The sequence below is a fragment of the Heterodontus francisci genome, chromosome 4 (genome assembly GCF_036365525.1).
Source record: "Heterodontus francisci isolate sHetFra1 chromosome 4, sHetFra1.hap1, whole genome shotgun sequence".
Taxonomy (NCBI): domain Eukaryota; kingdom Metazoa; phylum Chordata; class Chondrichthyes; order Heterodontiformes; family Heterodontidae; genus Heterodontus; species Heterodontus francisci.
In genome coordinates, this window is record NC_090374.1 from 42027236 (window position 1) to 42044939 (window position 17704).

The following is a 17704-nucleotide window of genomic DNA, read 5'->3' on the forward strand; positions in this document are numbered from 1 at the left end:
ACACCACTGGTCACCGGCCTCCACTACCACCCCTCTGCCTCCTATCACCAAGCCAATTTTGTATCCAATTTGCTAGCTCACCCTGGATCCCATGTGTTCGAAACTTCTGGACCAGCCTACCATGCGGGACCTTGTCAAAGGCCTTGCTAAAGCCCGTGTAGACAACGTCCATCACCCTGCCCTCATCAATCCTCTTGGTCACCTCCTCGAAAAACTCAATCAAATTCGTGAGACATGATTTCCCACGCACAAAGCCATGCTGACTATCCCTAATCAGACCATGCCTTTCCAAATGCATATAAATCCTATCTCTCAGAATCCCTTCCAATAACTTTCCCACCACTGATGTAAGGCTCACCGGCCTGTAGTTCCCTGGCTTATCCCTGCTGCCCTTCTTAAATAAAGGCACAACATTAGCTATCCTCCAGTCTTCCAGTACCTCACCCGTGGCTAACGATGATTCAAAAATCTCTGCCAGGGCCCCAGCAATCTCCTCCCTTGCTTCCCATAGCATCCTAGGTTACATCTGGTCAGGCCCTGGGGATTTATCCACCTTTTGCGCTTCAAAACCTCCAACACCTCCTCCTTTGTAATGTTGATATGCTCCAGGATATCGGTGTTCCCTCCCTTGAACTCACTAGCTTCCATGACCTTCTCCACGGTAAATACGGATGAGAAACATTCATTTAAGACCTCGCCCATTTCCCGTGGCTCCACACATAGATTGCCACACTGATCCTTAAGGGGACCTACTCTCTCCCTCGCTACCCTTTTACTCTTAATATACTTATAGAATCTTATAGGATTCTCCTTCATCTTATCTGCCAGGGAAATCTCATGGCCCCTTTTCGCCCTCCTGATTTCCTTCTTAAATGTAGTCCTACATCCCCTATACTCCTCGAGGGACTCGCTTGATCCCAGCTGCCTATACCTGACATATGCCTCCTTCTTTGTCCTTACCAGACCCTCAATATCCCTCGTCAACCAAGGTTCCCTAAACTTGCCAGCCTTTCCCTTCCATCTAACAGGAACATGCCAGCCCTGAACTCTTCCTATCTCATTTTTAAAAGCCTCCCACTTGCCAGACGTCCCTTGACCTGTCCCTTGCCTTGTTAGTCCTCCCAAAATGCATCACCTCACACTTCTCAGGATTAAATTCCAATTGCCACTGCTCCGCCCATCTTACCAGCCCATCTACATCTTCCTGGTAGCAAGCATCTTCCCCATAGACCTCCCAAGGAACACAATATTCTTCAAAAAATATCTGTACATGTAATTTGTAATAAACTCACAATATTAACAATTCTACCACTAACTATAATTTGCTTCTTTAAGACTTTTGTTGACAATCTAAAAGGTAATGTTGGACATAGATAGAACAACTGAAAGAATAATTTATTTACCTTGAAATATGGCTTGACATAGTTGAACTCATAATACATCCATCCATCTAAGGAATATTATTCCATTCAATGTCCCATTGAGATCAGCCAAACATCATTGCTGCACTAATCTTTGACCATTTGGTTATTTTGAAATGGTAATTAATAAGTAAAGAACAGAAAAGAACTATTTTATGTTGTTGTTATGTTGGCACCTCAATGCAGCTTTTTCAAACTGAGGTCTGCAATGTCAGTTGGTTTCTGGCTTTTTCTGTTCACTTACTAACACATCTGATAAATGTGATTGCACTACACCTGTTTTACAGACAGACTGTGTGCTCAAGGGATCACTATAATGGGCGGTGTGTGTACACACATTCCATGTTGGAAGCACGCTGACGACAAGATCGAGGTCAAGCTCCTTTATAAAAGGTGCAGGGTGGAAATGTGAAGGTATTTTGAGAATGTGCCTGCCATGGAGGAAAATGCCTTATGCTGTGTGGAAGATGGAAGGTGTGTGAATGGGAGAGTTACAATGGTGGTCAGAGTAGGAAGTGCAGAGGGTTTTGAGTATGAAGAGGAGGTGGAGTGAAGCATAGTGCAGTGATTGTGGGAATGTGATGGAAAGTGGGGGAGGGATGTATAGTAACATAGCTGCAGGTATGACCAAGGGCGAGGTCAGGTTTTATCTCCCCCCAATATTGTAGCCATGTCCTAGGAGCTGAGTTTCTGGCACTGACCTCCTCCATCACCTCACCCAACTGGTGGCAGAGATGTTGCCTGCAGGGCTTTCTGTCCCTGGGGTGAGGGGTGGAGATAACAGGATCTCCCTCCTCCTGTCCACTGTCTCAACCAGGGTTTCCAAAATAGCATGAAAACCCTGGAGACCCACCTTCCAAATCTTGTAGCCATTTCTGTGTTCACAAGCATTCCCTCTTGTCTGCATTCAGAGTGCACTTCCCCTTTAAGAGGTGCAGGTTACCTCATGCCACAGAGATGCTTGATTTCCAGGCCCTCCAAACAGACACGCAACCAATAAGCAGTGCAGGTAGTGTTGGATAACCCAGTGATTCATGATAATGAGGTTCCAGCATGAACTTCACCTAGCCACTGCAGCCACATAAGCCAGAGTATGAAGCTCGGTACCTGCCGTCTGTGGGCCCAATTTCAGGTGTAATCAGATCCCTGGGGCATTATTTCTCTAGTTGTGCATTAATATTTTTCTAAGATTGATTTCAAACCCAATCGCTAACTTTTTTAAAAAAAAAAGATCACCATCTATTAGAAACAACCATTTCTAATACAGCAACCAGAGCTTAAGTGGCAAGTTTCGATTACACCTTCTATGGCAGCAAGCTTCTTTAAATAAAAAATACAGGACATAATCTTAAAATTGTTTGAGCCTAACCTGGAAAATTTCAGTTAAAAAATATTAAACTCTTTTCCCTTCCCCCTTGAAGGCAAAATTCATTTTAAGGTTCACAACAACACAGCAATAACTTATAGAGTGCCTTAAACTTCGAAAAGCAACACAAATTGCTTCAACAGAAGCATAGGGAAGGAGGAGGGGAGAGAGTTGTGGAGAGGTGACCAAACTTGCAGTCAAGGAGAAAGGCTTGAGAAATCTTTTGAAGATAGAGAGAGATATCGTAGTGCAGAGACCTCCAGACTGCAGAAATATGACAATGAAAGTTTCTACCATTGATGGTGGATAGCAATGCACAGATACTTTTGCAACATTATCACTTGAAAGCAATGCAACTTAGTGCAGCATATTGTTTCCTTTAGAACACTTAAGATTTGCCAAATACTTGACTCTTTAAAACAGGTATGAGCTGAAAAGGCGAGATCTGTCCATTGTAAGCCCACCTGGCAGCACCTACATCTTTAAACTGCAAGCCTTTAACAAGGTAAGAAAAAAGTCTGGCTCTTGCATGCTACCTGCTGCTTGCATCTTTCAAAAATGTCCACAGTTTTGAAGATGCTCCAAGATTTTTATTAAAGGAAACATTGAGGTTTATCTTGGCATTGTGTGACTTGAGTATTCACAGCTCCATTTTGCCCCAGGCTGACCAATAATCCAATTGTTACAGTTACGGACTTCTGCAATAAAGTCAATTTAGTGCAGGCTAATCTAAGTAATGGAAGGAAAAATAGAATCTGCTACCGAGGTATTGTGAATGACAGCACTTCCCCATCTGCCTCCATCCTTCCAAAAATTAGGAATTTTTATTGAGCCTTAAAATTCTTCTGAACATTTAGTTTTATTTGTGAGATATTGGGATATGTGGCAAAAGGACTGAGAGTTCAAACCAACATTATTTTTTTCCCTTTCCAAAACAGATGTTTGAATCTACATCTTATTCTATTTAGGGCAAGATGCACTCTTGCGCTCTCAGTGTGATTAATTACATTGATCCCAGTCACTGGGAATCTGCAGCAATGAAGTATGTTAGAATTAAATTGCTCTTGTGGAGGATATTTCAAACACAAAATTGGGTTTAATGACTTCAGCTGTTTCTCCAATGGGCAGTCTTTAGGATTAGCACCGTCTTTAGGATTGGTAACAGCAGCTTATTGTTTTAAGCTTTTGGGATGAATGAACGTTTGAGGTGGGGGTGGTGGTGGAATGGAACATAATTTGACTTGGGCCCAGCTGGGGGTGGAGAGGACACATGCCAGCAGATCAGAGCGCTGGAAGCAGTAGTATGTGCATAAGATATTTTGTATGATCCTGCCCCAATTGCGGGCTCTAGCAACTGGAGCAGGGGTGGCCAAATGGGTGCCAGGTGGGAGATGCACAGATTAGTGATCCAACTGCATCAATGAAAACAAAACATAGGACAATAGATATCGCTTTTCCTTGAATTAAAAGTTTTGATGTTGCAGAGTAGAAAATATCACTTGGAATTGACAGGAGATTTGAACATATTTAGGCTCGACCACTCAAGTGGCAGGGGTGCGGGGATTTGTATTTCCATTCTAAAATAGTGTTCCTTCCTGAACCTCATTCTTTTTAGGACAACTGCAACTAAGGAGATTAACCCCACATTAAAGTGACCGTTAGAACCTATGTAGCATACCAGTGAAACTGGCCACTGCCTATATAAGACGACATTTCTCAAAACTAAAATCTTGTCGGTTATGTAACTATGCAGGGTTTATGATCCAAAATGGCTCAACATCATCAGTGGCCTTGAAACAGATCAAAAGCACTTTAATCTCTGCCGCTGTGCCCTCGGACTTCGGTGGCTGTGCCTATCAGATTCACAGGTACATGAAGCTGCCAGTGCAAGGAGGATGAATTGCCAATGTACAACTGCAAAATGTTCCTTAAAATATAATTTAAGCTTTTGATCATCTTTTTCCCAGATGGTAATCTGTGAATGAGAGCCAACTTGTTAACTTCCAAGTCCTTTGCAAGTGGGAAAAAATGTTAGCGACATTGAAAACTGCTGCCAATTAAAAAAAAGTATATACCAGATGATGCCCTGAGGAGCTTGCACAAGATGGCGCATTAAGCACTTGTAACATGTCCTTGTGTAGATTCCTTCCATTGTTTGCAGCAGATACAGGTGGGCATCCTTGTGTGTCGAGCCCAGGTTCTGTTGTATGTGGACTTGCTGGAGTTATCTGAATGGAAAGGGAGGCTGTGTGTCTCTCGGGCTCTGTCCTATCTCCAAGGAAAAGTGAATGGAGTGAGGGTTTCACATCAGTGTCAGGCTTGGATGGCTGTCTTGCAGTGTGGGAATTAGCAACCATCTGATCCTCCGACAAGGTTAGCTTGATGGCAGTGACTTTACGCTCTTGGGTTGGCTGGAGTGAAGTGTCAGCAGTGCTACTATCTGCTACTTTGCAAGTTAAGCTCTGGGCAGTTGGTGGCTGCTGTGCAGAAGGGGATATTGTGCTGGAGTGTCGAAACAAATGCGATAAACTGTGTGTGTACTCATCCTTATTAGTCAAACGGCTAACACTGGAGGTTATTTGCAGGCTAGGTGTTGGGAGTGATGGCCAATTGCCACTTATAAGATCCTGAGTTGAACTAAGTGGGATATGGTGGCTGCCAGGACCTGTTAGTGGACACCAGTTAAAGCTTTCCTTTCTGGGTGGTGGAGAAGGAACCTGTCAAAGATAACCAAACAGCAGGAGGACAGAATCCATACAAAGAGAAAAACAAAAATGGAGAACATCAGCACGATGAATTAATTCAATTCAAACATTGAGCATTATCCTCACTAACACTTTAGGGATACATTTAATGTGACTCATTAGCATATATATCACATTGTCTTTTGAGTACCTATATTGGCCCTGAGCAATCTGAAAAATCTCCTTCTTAATTACATTCACTAAGCATTTATAATATCCCAGATAGTTTGTGTCTTACTAGAAGCTAAAGGGCCATCAGCAGAAAATGCTATCTACCCACTCATTCAGCTCAGTTACATTAAGTAAGTGAAGCTATGTGATTATTCATAACTGCACATACATATACAACAAAAATATCAACAAAATCTATAGCTTACACTTCATTATACTGCTTATCTGTTGGAAACACTTTCTGGATTTTTTTTTTTTACACAGTACATTGATGGCACCAAGACAATGCCTCTGCAAGTTATAATTTGTGGATGTAGACTTATCTAAAATACTGTGGGTGTACCTACCCCACATGGACTGCAGCGGTTCAAGAAGGCAGCTCACCACCACCTTCTCAAGGGCAATTAGGGATGGGCAATTAATGCTGGCCAAGCCAGCGACGCCCACATCCCATAAACGAATAAAAAAAAACTTGCACCAGGTTATTTTAAAAGGATAAAAATGTTGCTGCTCATTAACATGGGAAAATTTTAATTTTCATAACTTTTCATACAATCTTTTTCAATATGGTATGTAGCTATTTTTGCAATTTGTATCTTAAATGTTTGAATAGGACAATGAAACAAGATAAATTCAGTTTATTAAAACATTATCTATTACTTACAGTAATCTCCAAACCAGATTTTGCTCCCTTTCTCAATTTTATCCCTTCTCTCCCCTCCTGAAGATGTCAAACTCTTTGTTGGAGCACAGCTGTATGGGTGCCAGAATCCTCTGGGTGTCTCACTGAATTGTCCATTATGCTTGTGGAACTCTGAAGAAGTGTTCCAGCAGGATATTCAACCACAGTGGGCAGCCTCATAACTGAACCCAATCCTGTCCTCAACTAATAGGGCGGCACAGTGGCACAGTGGTTAGCACCGCAGCCTCACAGCTCCAGAGACCTGGGTTCAATTCTGGGTACTGCCTGTGAGGAGTTTGCAAGTTCTCCCTGTGACCGTGTGGGTTTTTGCCGGGTGCTCCGGTTTCCTCCCACAGCCAATGACTTGCAGGTGATAGGTAAATTAGCCGTTGTAAATTGCCCCTAGTGTAGGTAGGTGGTAGGGAATATGGGATTACTGTAGGGTTAGTATAAATGGGTGGTTGTTGGTCGGCACAGACTCGGTGGGCCGAAGGGGCCTGTTTCAGTGCTGTATCTCTCAATAAATAAATAGATAGATAGATAACATCTGAGGATGTTACTTGCAACATAGATAAAGGAGAATCAGTGGATGTGGTGTATTTGGATTTTCAGAAGGCTTTTGATAACCTCCTGTGTAGGACCTTAACAAACAAAATTTGAGCTCACAGGATCGGGGGGGATTGAGAATTGGTTAACAGACAGAAAGCATAGAGTAGGAATAAATGGGTCATTGTCAGGATGCAGGCTGTTTACTAGTGGGGTACCGCAAGCATCAGTGCTGGGGCCACAGCTGTTCACAATCTATACAAATGATTTGGATGTGGGGACCAAATGTAATATTTCCAAGTTTTCTGATGACACAAAACTAGGTGGAAATGTAAGTTGTGAGGAGGATGCAAGGAGGCTTCAAGGGGACTTGAACAGGCTAGGTGAATAAGGGTGAAGGTATCCACGTTGGTAGAAAAAACAGAATATTTCTTAAATGGTGAGAGGTTGAGAAGTATTGATGTCCAAAGGGACCTGGGTGTCCTTGTCCATGAGTCATTAAAAGCTAGCATGCAGGTGCAGCAAGCAATTAGGATGGCAAGTGGTATGTTGGCCTTCATCGCAAGGGGTTTTGAGTACAGGAGTAAAGAAGTCTTTCTGCAGGTGTATAGAGCCTTGGTGAGACCACCCCTGAAGTACTGTGTACAGTTATGGTCAGCTTTTCTAAGGAAGGATGTACTTGCCATAGAGGAAGTGCAACAAAGGGTCAGCAGACTAATCCCTGGGATGGCAGGATTTTCTTGTGAGGAGAGATTGAGGAAACTGGGCCTGCATTTTCTAGAATTTCAAAGATTGAGAGGTGATCTCATTGAAACTTACAAAATTCTTACAGGGTATGACAAGGTAGATGTTGATAGGCTGTTTCCCCTGCCGAGTGAGTATAAAACCAGGGGACATAGTCTCAGAATAAGGGGTAGGCCATTTAAAACTGAGATGAGGTGGAATTTCTTCACTCAGAGGGTGGTGAATCTTTGGAATTCTCTACCCCAGAGGGCTGTGGACGCTCAATCATTGAGCATGTTCAAGAGAGAAATCAATAGATATCCAGGTACTAATGACATCAAGGGATATGGCGATAGTGCAGGAAAGTAGCGTTGAGGTAAATGATCAGCCATGATCTAATTGAATGGTGGAGCAGGCTCGATGGGCTGAATGGCCTATTCTTGCTCCTATGTTCCTCGCTCCCTAACCCATGGCAATTGAGGCTTGTTTCAGCACCTCAACTCCCGCAGCTAACTCAGCACAAATCAGGGAATTGTTCTGTACTGGGAACTCTTCAGGTATATAGACTGACAACTATTTGTGGAGATCTGCCTCATTTGGGGGGGAAGAAAAATCAGCCAGGCTGGTTAGAGTAAAAGATTCAGTCAGTGCCGTTGAAATGTGTTCAACCCAGCACTTGAGCAAGTCAACTGCAGCCCTGGACTAATAGAGATGTGAAGTGTATTCTTTACCGCTCTATAAATCTTCCCAGGTGACTTCATTGCCTGCAAGACATAGCTCTGACCCATATATAATTGAGTGGCATTTGGCTTTATTCTTAATACTTTTGAAATGCAACTAGTGCAACTCAATTAAATGACTTTCAAACTACAAATTAAACCTGGGAAGATAAATTAAAACAGCAGTGCAATTTAAAGTTCAAGATTTCATCCTCAGAAATAACTGACAGCATCTGTGATTTTTAATCTTTGATTTGCAGAAACAAATATTCATCTACAATGGTGACAAACAAGTGTTTATAAATCTTGCCAGCACATGTTACATTAATTCTGGAAGAATGTACTCACTACCATTTTCTACAACAGGTTAATAGACAATTAGAGAAAATTCACTAATAGCCAGGATTAAACCTGCAACAAGGCAATTAGCATTTTACGATGTTTGCCTATAGTGAGATGTTACTATGCCTCTGTCAGTAAGACAGCTTCAATCATGCCTGGAAAAGATCATGTGCGAACCTGACAATCACACCACTGTGTGTTTATTCCAACTACCTGACACTGGACTGTGTGTTGGCAGCAGTTTTCATGAGTCATAAAGCAGCCTTTCTTTCTGAAACGTTTATAAAACACATCTCTTGCTGTAGACACACAGATGGATGGTTTTCATTTACCTGCTGTGGAGGCGTTTTCCTCTCAGGAAATGAAAGATTCGGCCTGACGCTGCGGAAACCTTTGGCTGCCAGCGACGAGCTGTGCGTTTCGCCGTTTAGTGCCCCTCTGAAGCCATCATTAACGTTATAAGATCTCCAAACATCTGTAGAAGACAACAAGCTTCCTTTCAGACAGATTAAAATGGAAAATGCTTCTTTCGTTATCGGTTTAACAAAACAGCACGGTAGTTGTAAGACAAGTGCCCATCACCTACAGCGTGTGGAAAACCTGGACCTCAAGGGATGGGGCTCATCCCAATACCACCTAGCACTGCAGTGGAGAACGGGGAGTAAAAGAAATCCAGTTTATGCACACAAATGCAACGTTCCATCTGGCACTTGGAATCCAAAAAATTGAGAGATATATAAACTGAAGAGTGACACTTCAGTCATTGGTTACTTCATGGCTTGCACTTGAGAAGACTGATGGGCACAGCAGCATATATAAAAATAACATTATCTTCTTGCATGTTTCAATGAGAAGTGCAATCTGTTTACTCCAATATGAGCTTCTACAGAAAAATAAAATTCCAAGTTGTGCAATATAAGATCTGCTTCTAGTGGATCTGGTCTTTGTGTTTTTTTTTAAACATTAGTTTCTAACTTTATGAATTAAAACTGGCAGAATTTTTTTTTACAATTATATATCTGAATATTAGCAGATTTATAGGGGAAATGCAGTCTCAGAAAAAAGATCCTCTACAGATTTGTGTTATTACATTTTTCTTCTTCTTTTTGTTTATGGAGGTGAACTTACAAGTCTGACTATTTTTTCCAGAGCAAATAATGATGATTACCTGAATCTGGTGTCTGTGCTTCATTACCTTCAACAAAGAATAAATAGCACAATGAGCAAGCTGCATATGAGACATCACATGAAGGTATAATCCAAGTAACTCACACAAAAAATTATGTTCACAGAAAGATATTAATTTACCATATTCTCAAAGACAACAGAATACAATGGAAATGGTGACAGGACTTAATCCTAAATATAAAATTCCATGCTATTTTCAGTATTACACTAATCTTTGTTTTTACAAATTTAATCCCTTTCTGTTAAAAGGCCAAAACCTTTATTTGCAGGAGTTTGACCCAATTACATCTTTGAAGTCAACTGCCTTAAAATTACCAATATGTAACAAATATCCATCTTGCAGATGAGATGTTAAACCAAGGTGCAATGGAAACTACACCTGCCAAAATGAGACATTAGTTTCATCATATGGAACATTATTATTTGAACGGTTACTGGACATTGAACAAACTTGTTTAAAAAGACCACAGAACAGTGGCTGAAAACGTGACTGCATATTTGCATTCTGAAAGTCAGCTGCATGGAGAGACAATAGGAGTACTCCCTGATTCAATTAGCCAGATGAGTTTTGTCAACAGTGATGATCAAATGACAATGAGAGTCATTGACTGCAAGAGCCAGCATTCCACCCGCTCCCCGCGCCCCCATTCCAGAGTGTCTGGTCAGCTCGGAGGAATCCACAAACCTCACAGGAGAGTCTGTTCCAAACAAGGAGCTAGTTACATGACTAACCTGATGGCCAACCTGGGGCTTTTCGAATTGTGCTGGACACAGAAAGGAGGAGACTGCAATTGAACTTCAAGCAGACAGCACCTCTCTGTCTCATGCAAAGTTCCAGGGACCCATGGAAGTAACTCAAGCATCAAGACAGAAGACTCCTGCAGCCTTCTGGTACCAGCTAAACAAGTTTGAAAGTGTGCACTGGGCCCCAAAGAAAACTGCAAAACTTAACTTCAACCAAAGACTTTACATCCAACTGAAAACCAGTAACTAAATTTCCATTTACTACTTCAAACCTTTCCCCCCCCCACCCCGTCTCTATTGGGTGTGTGTTTATCGCATATGCATGTTAGTGCCGTCACGTCGTGTATTCTTAGTAGTTTTAACTGAGTTAGAGTTTTAAGGTTAATAAACTTACACCTTTCTTGTTTATATCTGAGGAAACCTGCTTGGTTGATTTCTTTGCAATTACAATTAGAGCGCAGTGAGAAAGGACTCACTGAGGGGAAGCTAAAAACACGGTGTTATAAAAATTAAACCCTGTTACAGCCAAACCAGGAAAAGGCTGACAGGGGAGCCCTAGACCCCTGCCTCACCTGGTCATAACAAAAGCCACATCTGCCTTATCAGGTGGACTTACAAGATCCGCTGGCACTATTTTGAAGAACAGCACGGGAGTTATCCCCAGTATCCTGGCCAATAGTTATCCCTCAATTAACATCACAAAAACAGATTATCTGCTCATTATCATATTGCCGGTTATGGGCAGGCTGTGTGCAAATTGCCTGCCACGTTTCCTATATTACAATAATGACTACACTTCAAAAGTACTTCAATGGCTGCGAAGTGTTTTGAGACGTCCTGTGGTCTTGAAAGGCACGAGATAAATGCAAGTTCTTTTCCAAAATAGTTTTTCATTTGTACTAGCACTTCCCTTCTGGGTGAGCAGAAGAGAGGAGCGGATCTGCGGGAAGAACATGGAGCGAGGAGCGGATAAATAGAGCCTGAGGATCATGGTCTACAGCACTTGCCTTCCGAGAGAGTAGCGGAAAGGAGTCCAGGGGCACTGGAGTTTGAAAACAAAGTGAACAATGACATCACAAGAAAGCTGCAAGGTGATCAGTTGGTGAGTAACTGCTGTTAGGGAATAACTATAAATAGCTGGGTTAGTACATTACTGTTAGGTGTATGTAAATAGCTTAATAAGGAACAAATGAGTAGCTTTTTTTTTTTGAGTAATGTTTATTTTAACTAGTGAACTGTATTGATTTTTAGTAGGATTTATCAGTACTAGTAAGGTTTTATTAAAACTTCTAAGCTGTTGTAGTATTGATGAGATTTTTTTTTAGCAGTAGCAAAGGGTCAACTAATAAATAAAAGGAATGGCAGGGTTGCTTCAACCTCGAGAGTGCACCTCCTGTGCTATGTGGGAGCTCCAGGATGCTTCCCGTATCCTGGAGAACCATTTGTGCAGGAAGTGTTGTCAATTGAAGCAGCTTGAGCTCTGAGTTTTGGAACCTGAGCGGCAGCTGGCGACACTGTGGTGCATTCATGAGGATGAGAGCGAGCATGTTTATAGATGTGGTCAGCCCACAGCTTAAGAATATTCAGGGAGACAGCGAATAGGTGAGCACCAGTCAAAAAGAATTAGGCAGGCAGTGCAGGAGAACCCTGACTGCATCTCACTCTCCAACAGGTATTCAGTTCTGAATACTGATGAGAGTGATGCTTCACCTGGGGAGTGCAACCAGAGCCACGTCCACGGCACCACAGGTGGCTCAGTTGCACAGGGGGGTATAGGGAAGTCTGGAACAGCCATAGTGATAGGCCATTCAACAGTCAGGGGAACAGACAGGCGTTTCTGTGGCCGCAGACGTGAACCCAGGATGGTGTGTTGTCTCCCTGGTGCCTGGGTCAAGGATTTCACTGAGCAGCTGCAGAGCATCCTGAAGGGGGAGGGTGAACAGCCAGCAGTCGTGGTCCACATAGGAACCAACAACATAGGTAGAATGTGGTCTTGCAGTCAGAATTTAGGGAGCTAGGTAAGAAATTAGCAAGCAGGATCTCCAAAGTAGTAATCTCCAGATTACTCCCAGTGCCACACGCAAGTGAGTATAGAAATAGAAGGATAAGACAGATGAACCCGTGGCTGGAAAGATGGTGCAGGAGGGAGGGCTTCAGATTTCTGGACATTCGGATCGCTTCTGGGGGAGATGGGACCTGTACAGGACGGACAGGTCGCATCTGAACAGAGCCGGGACTGAGTTTCTTGCGGGACGTTTTGCAAGTGCTGTTGGGGAGGGTTTAAACTAGTTTAGCAGAGGGATGGGGACCCGAGGGTAGACTTAGCTGGGACAAAATCAGAAATTAAAATGGAAGGCGGAAAATTAATGGATGAGTCGGGAAGACAGAGGAAACGGGGATTAGAAATTTAAAAAGAGTTTGGCAGTGCTCAAGGGTATCTATTTCAATGCAAGGAGTATAGCAAATAAAGCAGATGAGCTGAGGTCACAGATAGACATGTGGCAATATGATATCAAAGCTATTACAGAAACATGGCTTAAGGAGGGACAAGAATGGCAACTTAACGTTCCTGGTTACAGGGTTTTCAGATGCGATAGGGAGGGGGAATAAGAAAGGAGGGGGCGTGGCAATTTTGGTCAAAGAAACTATTACAGCTGGAAGGAGGGATGATATGTTGGAAGGTTCATCAAAGGAGGCCATATGGATTGAGCAAAGGAACAAAAAAGGGGCAATCACACTGCTGGGAGCGTACTATAGAACAGAGGGGAGATAGAAGAGCAAATATGTAGGCAAACCTCAGAGAAGTGCAAGAACAATAGGGCAGTAATAGTCGGGGATTTTAATTACCCCAATATTAACTGGGATAGTTTTAGTGTGAAAGGAATTGAGGGAGCAGAATTCTTGAGGTGCGTTCAGGAGAACTTTTGTGCCCAGTGTGTAGCAAGTCCAACAAGAGAGGGTGCAGTTTTAGACTTAGCTTTAGGAAATGAAGATGGGCAAGTGGAAGGAGTGGCAGTGGGAGAGCATTTTGGTGGTAGTGATCATATTTCAGTCAGTTTTACCGAGGAGTGATTTAGCGAAAGTGGACTGGAAACAGCTACTTGAAGTTAAATCAATGTCAGAACAGTGGGAGGCATTCAAAGGGGAGATTCAAGGGATTCAGGTTAAACATGTTCCCACAAAAGAAAAAGGGTGAGGCAGCCAAATCTAGAACCCCATGGATGTTAAGGAGCATACAAGGTAAGATAAGGCAGAAAAGGAAAGCTTACGTCCGACACCGAGAACTCAATACTACAGAAAATTGAAAGGAGTATAGAAAGTAGAGGGGTGAAATCAAAAAGGAAATTAGGAAAGCAAAGACAGGGCATGAAAGAATATTGGCAAGCAAATACAAGGTGAACCCAAAAATGTTTTATTAATACATTAAGAGTAAGAGGATAACTAAGGAGACAGTAGGGCCCATAAAAGACCAAAAAGGTAACCTATGTGTAGGAGCGGAAAGTCTGGGATAGTTCTTAATAAATACGTTGCATCTGTCTTCACAAAAGAGGGAGACGATGCAGAAATTATAGTTAAGGAGGAAGAGTGTGAAATATTGGATGTGATAAACATAGGGAGAGAGGAAGTATTAATCGGATTAGCATCCTTGTAAGTTGATAAATCACCAGGGCCAGATGAAATGTATCCTAGGCTGTTAAAAGAAGAGAGGAAATAGCAGAGGGTCTGACCATCATTTTCCAGTCCTCACTGGATACAGGTGTGGTGCCAGAGGATTGGAGAATTGCTAATGTTGTACCTTTGTTTAAAAAGGGAGAGAAGGAGAGACCGAATAATTACAGGTGAGTCAGTCTAACCTCAGTAGTGGGCAAATTATTGGAATCTATTCTGAGAGACAGGATAAACTGTCACTTACAAAGACACAGGTTAATCAAGGATAGTCAGCATTGATGTGTTAAGGGAGGATCTTGTTTGACCAACTTGATCAAATTTTTTGAAGTGACAAGGAAGATAGATGAGAGTAGTGCATTGATGTGGTCTACATGGATTTTAGCAAGGCTTTTGACAAAGTTCCACATGGCAGACTGGTTAAAAACTTAAAATCCCATGGGATCCAGGGAAATGCAGCAAGGTGGATACAAAATTGGCTCAGTGGCAGGAAACAAAGGGTAATTGTTGACGGCTGTTTTAGCAACTGAAGGGCTGTTTCCAGGGCATTCTGCAGGGCTCAGTACTGGATCCCCTGCTTTTTGTGGTGTATATTAACGATTTGGACGTAAATGTAGGGGGTATGATCAAGAGGTTTGCGGACGACACAAAGGTTGGCCATGTGGTAGATAGTGAGGAGGACAGCTGTAGGAAGATAGTGATGGTCTGGTCAGATGGGCAAGGAAGTGCCAAATGTAAATCAACTTGGAGAAGTGTGAGGTGATGCACTTGGGGAGGTCAAACAAGGCAAAGGAATACACGATTAATGTGAAAATACTGAGAAGTGTAGAGAAAGTAAGGGACCTTGGAGTGAATGTCCACAGATCCCAGAAGGTCAGAGGACAGGTCGATAAGGTAGTTAAGGAGGCATACGGAATCCTTTCCTTTATTAGCTGAGGTATCGAATACAAGAGCAGGGAGGTTATGCTGGAACTGTATAACTCATTGGTTAGGCCACAACTTGAGTACTGTGTGCAGCTCTGGTCACCTCATTACAGAAAGGATGTAATTGCACGAGAGAGGGTACAGAGGAGATTTCAGAGGATGTTGTCAGGACTAGAAAATGCAGCTATGAGGAAAGATTGGATAGGCTGGGATTATTCTCCTTGCAACAGAGAAGGCTGAAGGGAGATCTGACTGAAATGTACAAAATTTTGAGGGGCCTGGATAGATTGGAGGTGAAGGGTTTATTCACCTTACCAGAGAGGTCAGTGACGAGAGAGCATAGATTTAAAGTGATTGGTAGAAAAGTTAGAGGCAGATGAGGAAAAACATTTTCACCCAGAGGGTGGTGATGGTCTGGAAGTCACTGTCTGAAAGGGTAGTTGAGGCAGAGACTCTCTACTCATTCAAAAGGAGTCCAGATATGCACCTCAAATGCCATAAACTGCAGGGCTATGGACCAAATGCTGGAAGCTGGGATTTTATTTAAATTCATTTATGGGATGTGGGCATCACTGGCCAGGCTACCATTTATTGCCATTCCCTAATTGCCCTTGAGAAGGTGGGTGTGGTGAGCTGCCTTCTTGAACTGCTGCAGTCCATGTGAGGCAGTTAGATACACCGCGCTTTTAGGAAGGGAGTTCCAGGATTTTGACCCAGTGACGGTTAAAGAATAGCAATATGGTTCCAAGTCAGGATGGAGGGGAACTTGCAGGTGGTGGTGTTCCCATGCATTTGCTGCCCTTGTCCTTCTACTTGGTAGAGGTCGCGGGTTTGGAAGGTGCTGTCGAAAGAGCCTTGGTACGTTGCTGCAGTGCATCTTGTAGATGGTACACAATGCTGCCACTGTGCATCGGTGGTGGAGGGAGTGAATGTTTGTGGATGGGGTGCCAATCAAGAGGGCTGCTTTGTCCTGGATACTGTCGAGCTTCTTGAGTGTTGTTGGAGCTGCACCCATCCAGGCGAGTGGAGAGTATTCCATCAGACTCCTGACTTGTGCCTTGTAGATGGTGGACAGGCTTTGGGGAGTCAGGAGGTGAGTTACTCGCCTCAGGATTCCTAGCCTCTGACCTGCTCTTGTAAGCCATGGTATTTATATGGCTACTCCAGTTCAGTTTCTGGTCAATGGTAGCCCCTAGGATGTTGATAGTGGGGGATTCAGCAAAGGTAATGCCGCTGAACATCAAGGGGAGATGGTCAGATTCTCTCTTGTTGGAGATGGTCATTGCCTGGCACTTGTGTGGCGCGAATGTTACTTGCCACTTATCAGCCCAAGCCTGGATATTGTCCACGTCTTGCTGCATTTCTACACGGACTGCTTCAGTATCTGAGGAGTCGCGAATGGTGCTGAACATTGTGCCATCATCAGTGAACATCCCCACTTCGGACCTAATGATTGAAGGAAGGTCATTGATGCAACAGCTGAAGATGGTTGGGTCTAGGACACTACCCTGAGGAACTCCTGCAGTGATGTCCTGGAGCTCAGACGATTGACCTCCAACAATCATCTTCCTTTGTGTTAGGTATGACTCCAACCAGTGGAGAGTTTTCCCCGATTCCCATTGACTTGAGTTTTGCGAGGGCTCCTTGATGCCATACTCGGTCAAATGCTGCCTTGATGTCAAGGGCAGTCACTCTCATCTCACCTCTAGAGTTCAGCTCTTTTGTCCATGTTTGAACCAAGGCTGTAATGAGATCAGGAGCTGTGTGGCCCTGATGGAACCCAAACTGAGCATCACTGAGCAGGTTATTGCTAAGCAAGTGCTGCTTGATGGCAATATTGCTGTCACCTTCCATCACTTTACTGATCATTGGGAGTAGGCTGATGGGCAGTAGTTGGCCGGGTTGGACTTGTCCTGCATTTTGTGTACAGGACATACCTGGGCAATTTTCCACATTGCTGGGTAAATGCCAGTGTTGTAGCTGTACTGGAACAGCTTGGCTCGGGGCACGGCAAGTTCTGGAGCACAGGTCTTCTGTAGTATTGCCGGAATATTGTCAGATCCCATGGCCTTTGCAGTATCCAGTGCCTTCAGTCGTTTCTTGATATCACGCGGAGTGAATCAAATTGGCTGAAGTCTGGCATCTGTGATGTTGGGGACTTCAGGAGGAGGCCGAGATGGCTCATAAACTCGGCACTTCTGGCTGATGATTGTTGCAAATGCTTCTGCCTTATCTTTTGCACTGATGTGCTGGGCTCCCCCATTATTGAGGATGGGGATATTTGTGCAGCCACCTCCTCCAGTTAGTTGTTTAATTGTCCACCACCATTCACGGCTGGATGTGGCAGGACTACAGAGCTTAGATCTGATCCATTGGTTATGGCATCGCTTAGCTCTGTCTAACGCACACTGCTTATGCAGTCTGACATGCAAGTAGTCCTGCGTTGTAGCTTCACCAGGTTGACACCT

General features: G+C 43.4%; 1 protein-coding gene across 1 annotated transcript in view; it reads right to left on the bottom strand.

Moving 5' to 3' along the window:
• Window positions 1-17704, bottom strand: part of sorbs2b (sorbin and SH3 domain containing 2b) — a 284278-nt gene that overhangs the window by 162145 nt on the left and 104429 nt on the right. The window contains exons 5-7 of the mRNA XM_068029420.1: window positions 9883-9909; window positions 9047-9189; window positions 4863-5504 (exon numbers count right to left, since the gene is read on the bottom strand). Coding sequence (XP_067885521.1) covers window positions 4863-5504; window positions 9047-9189; window positions 9883-9909 — 812 coding nt within the window. The remainder of the gene's footprint in view (window positions 1-4862; window positions 5505-9046; window positions 9190-9882; window positions 9910-17704) is intronic.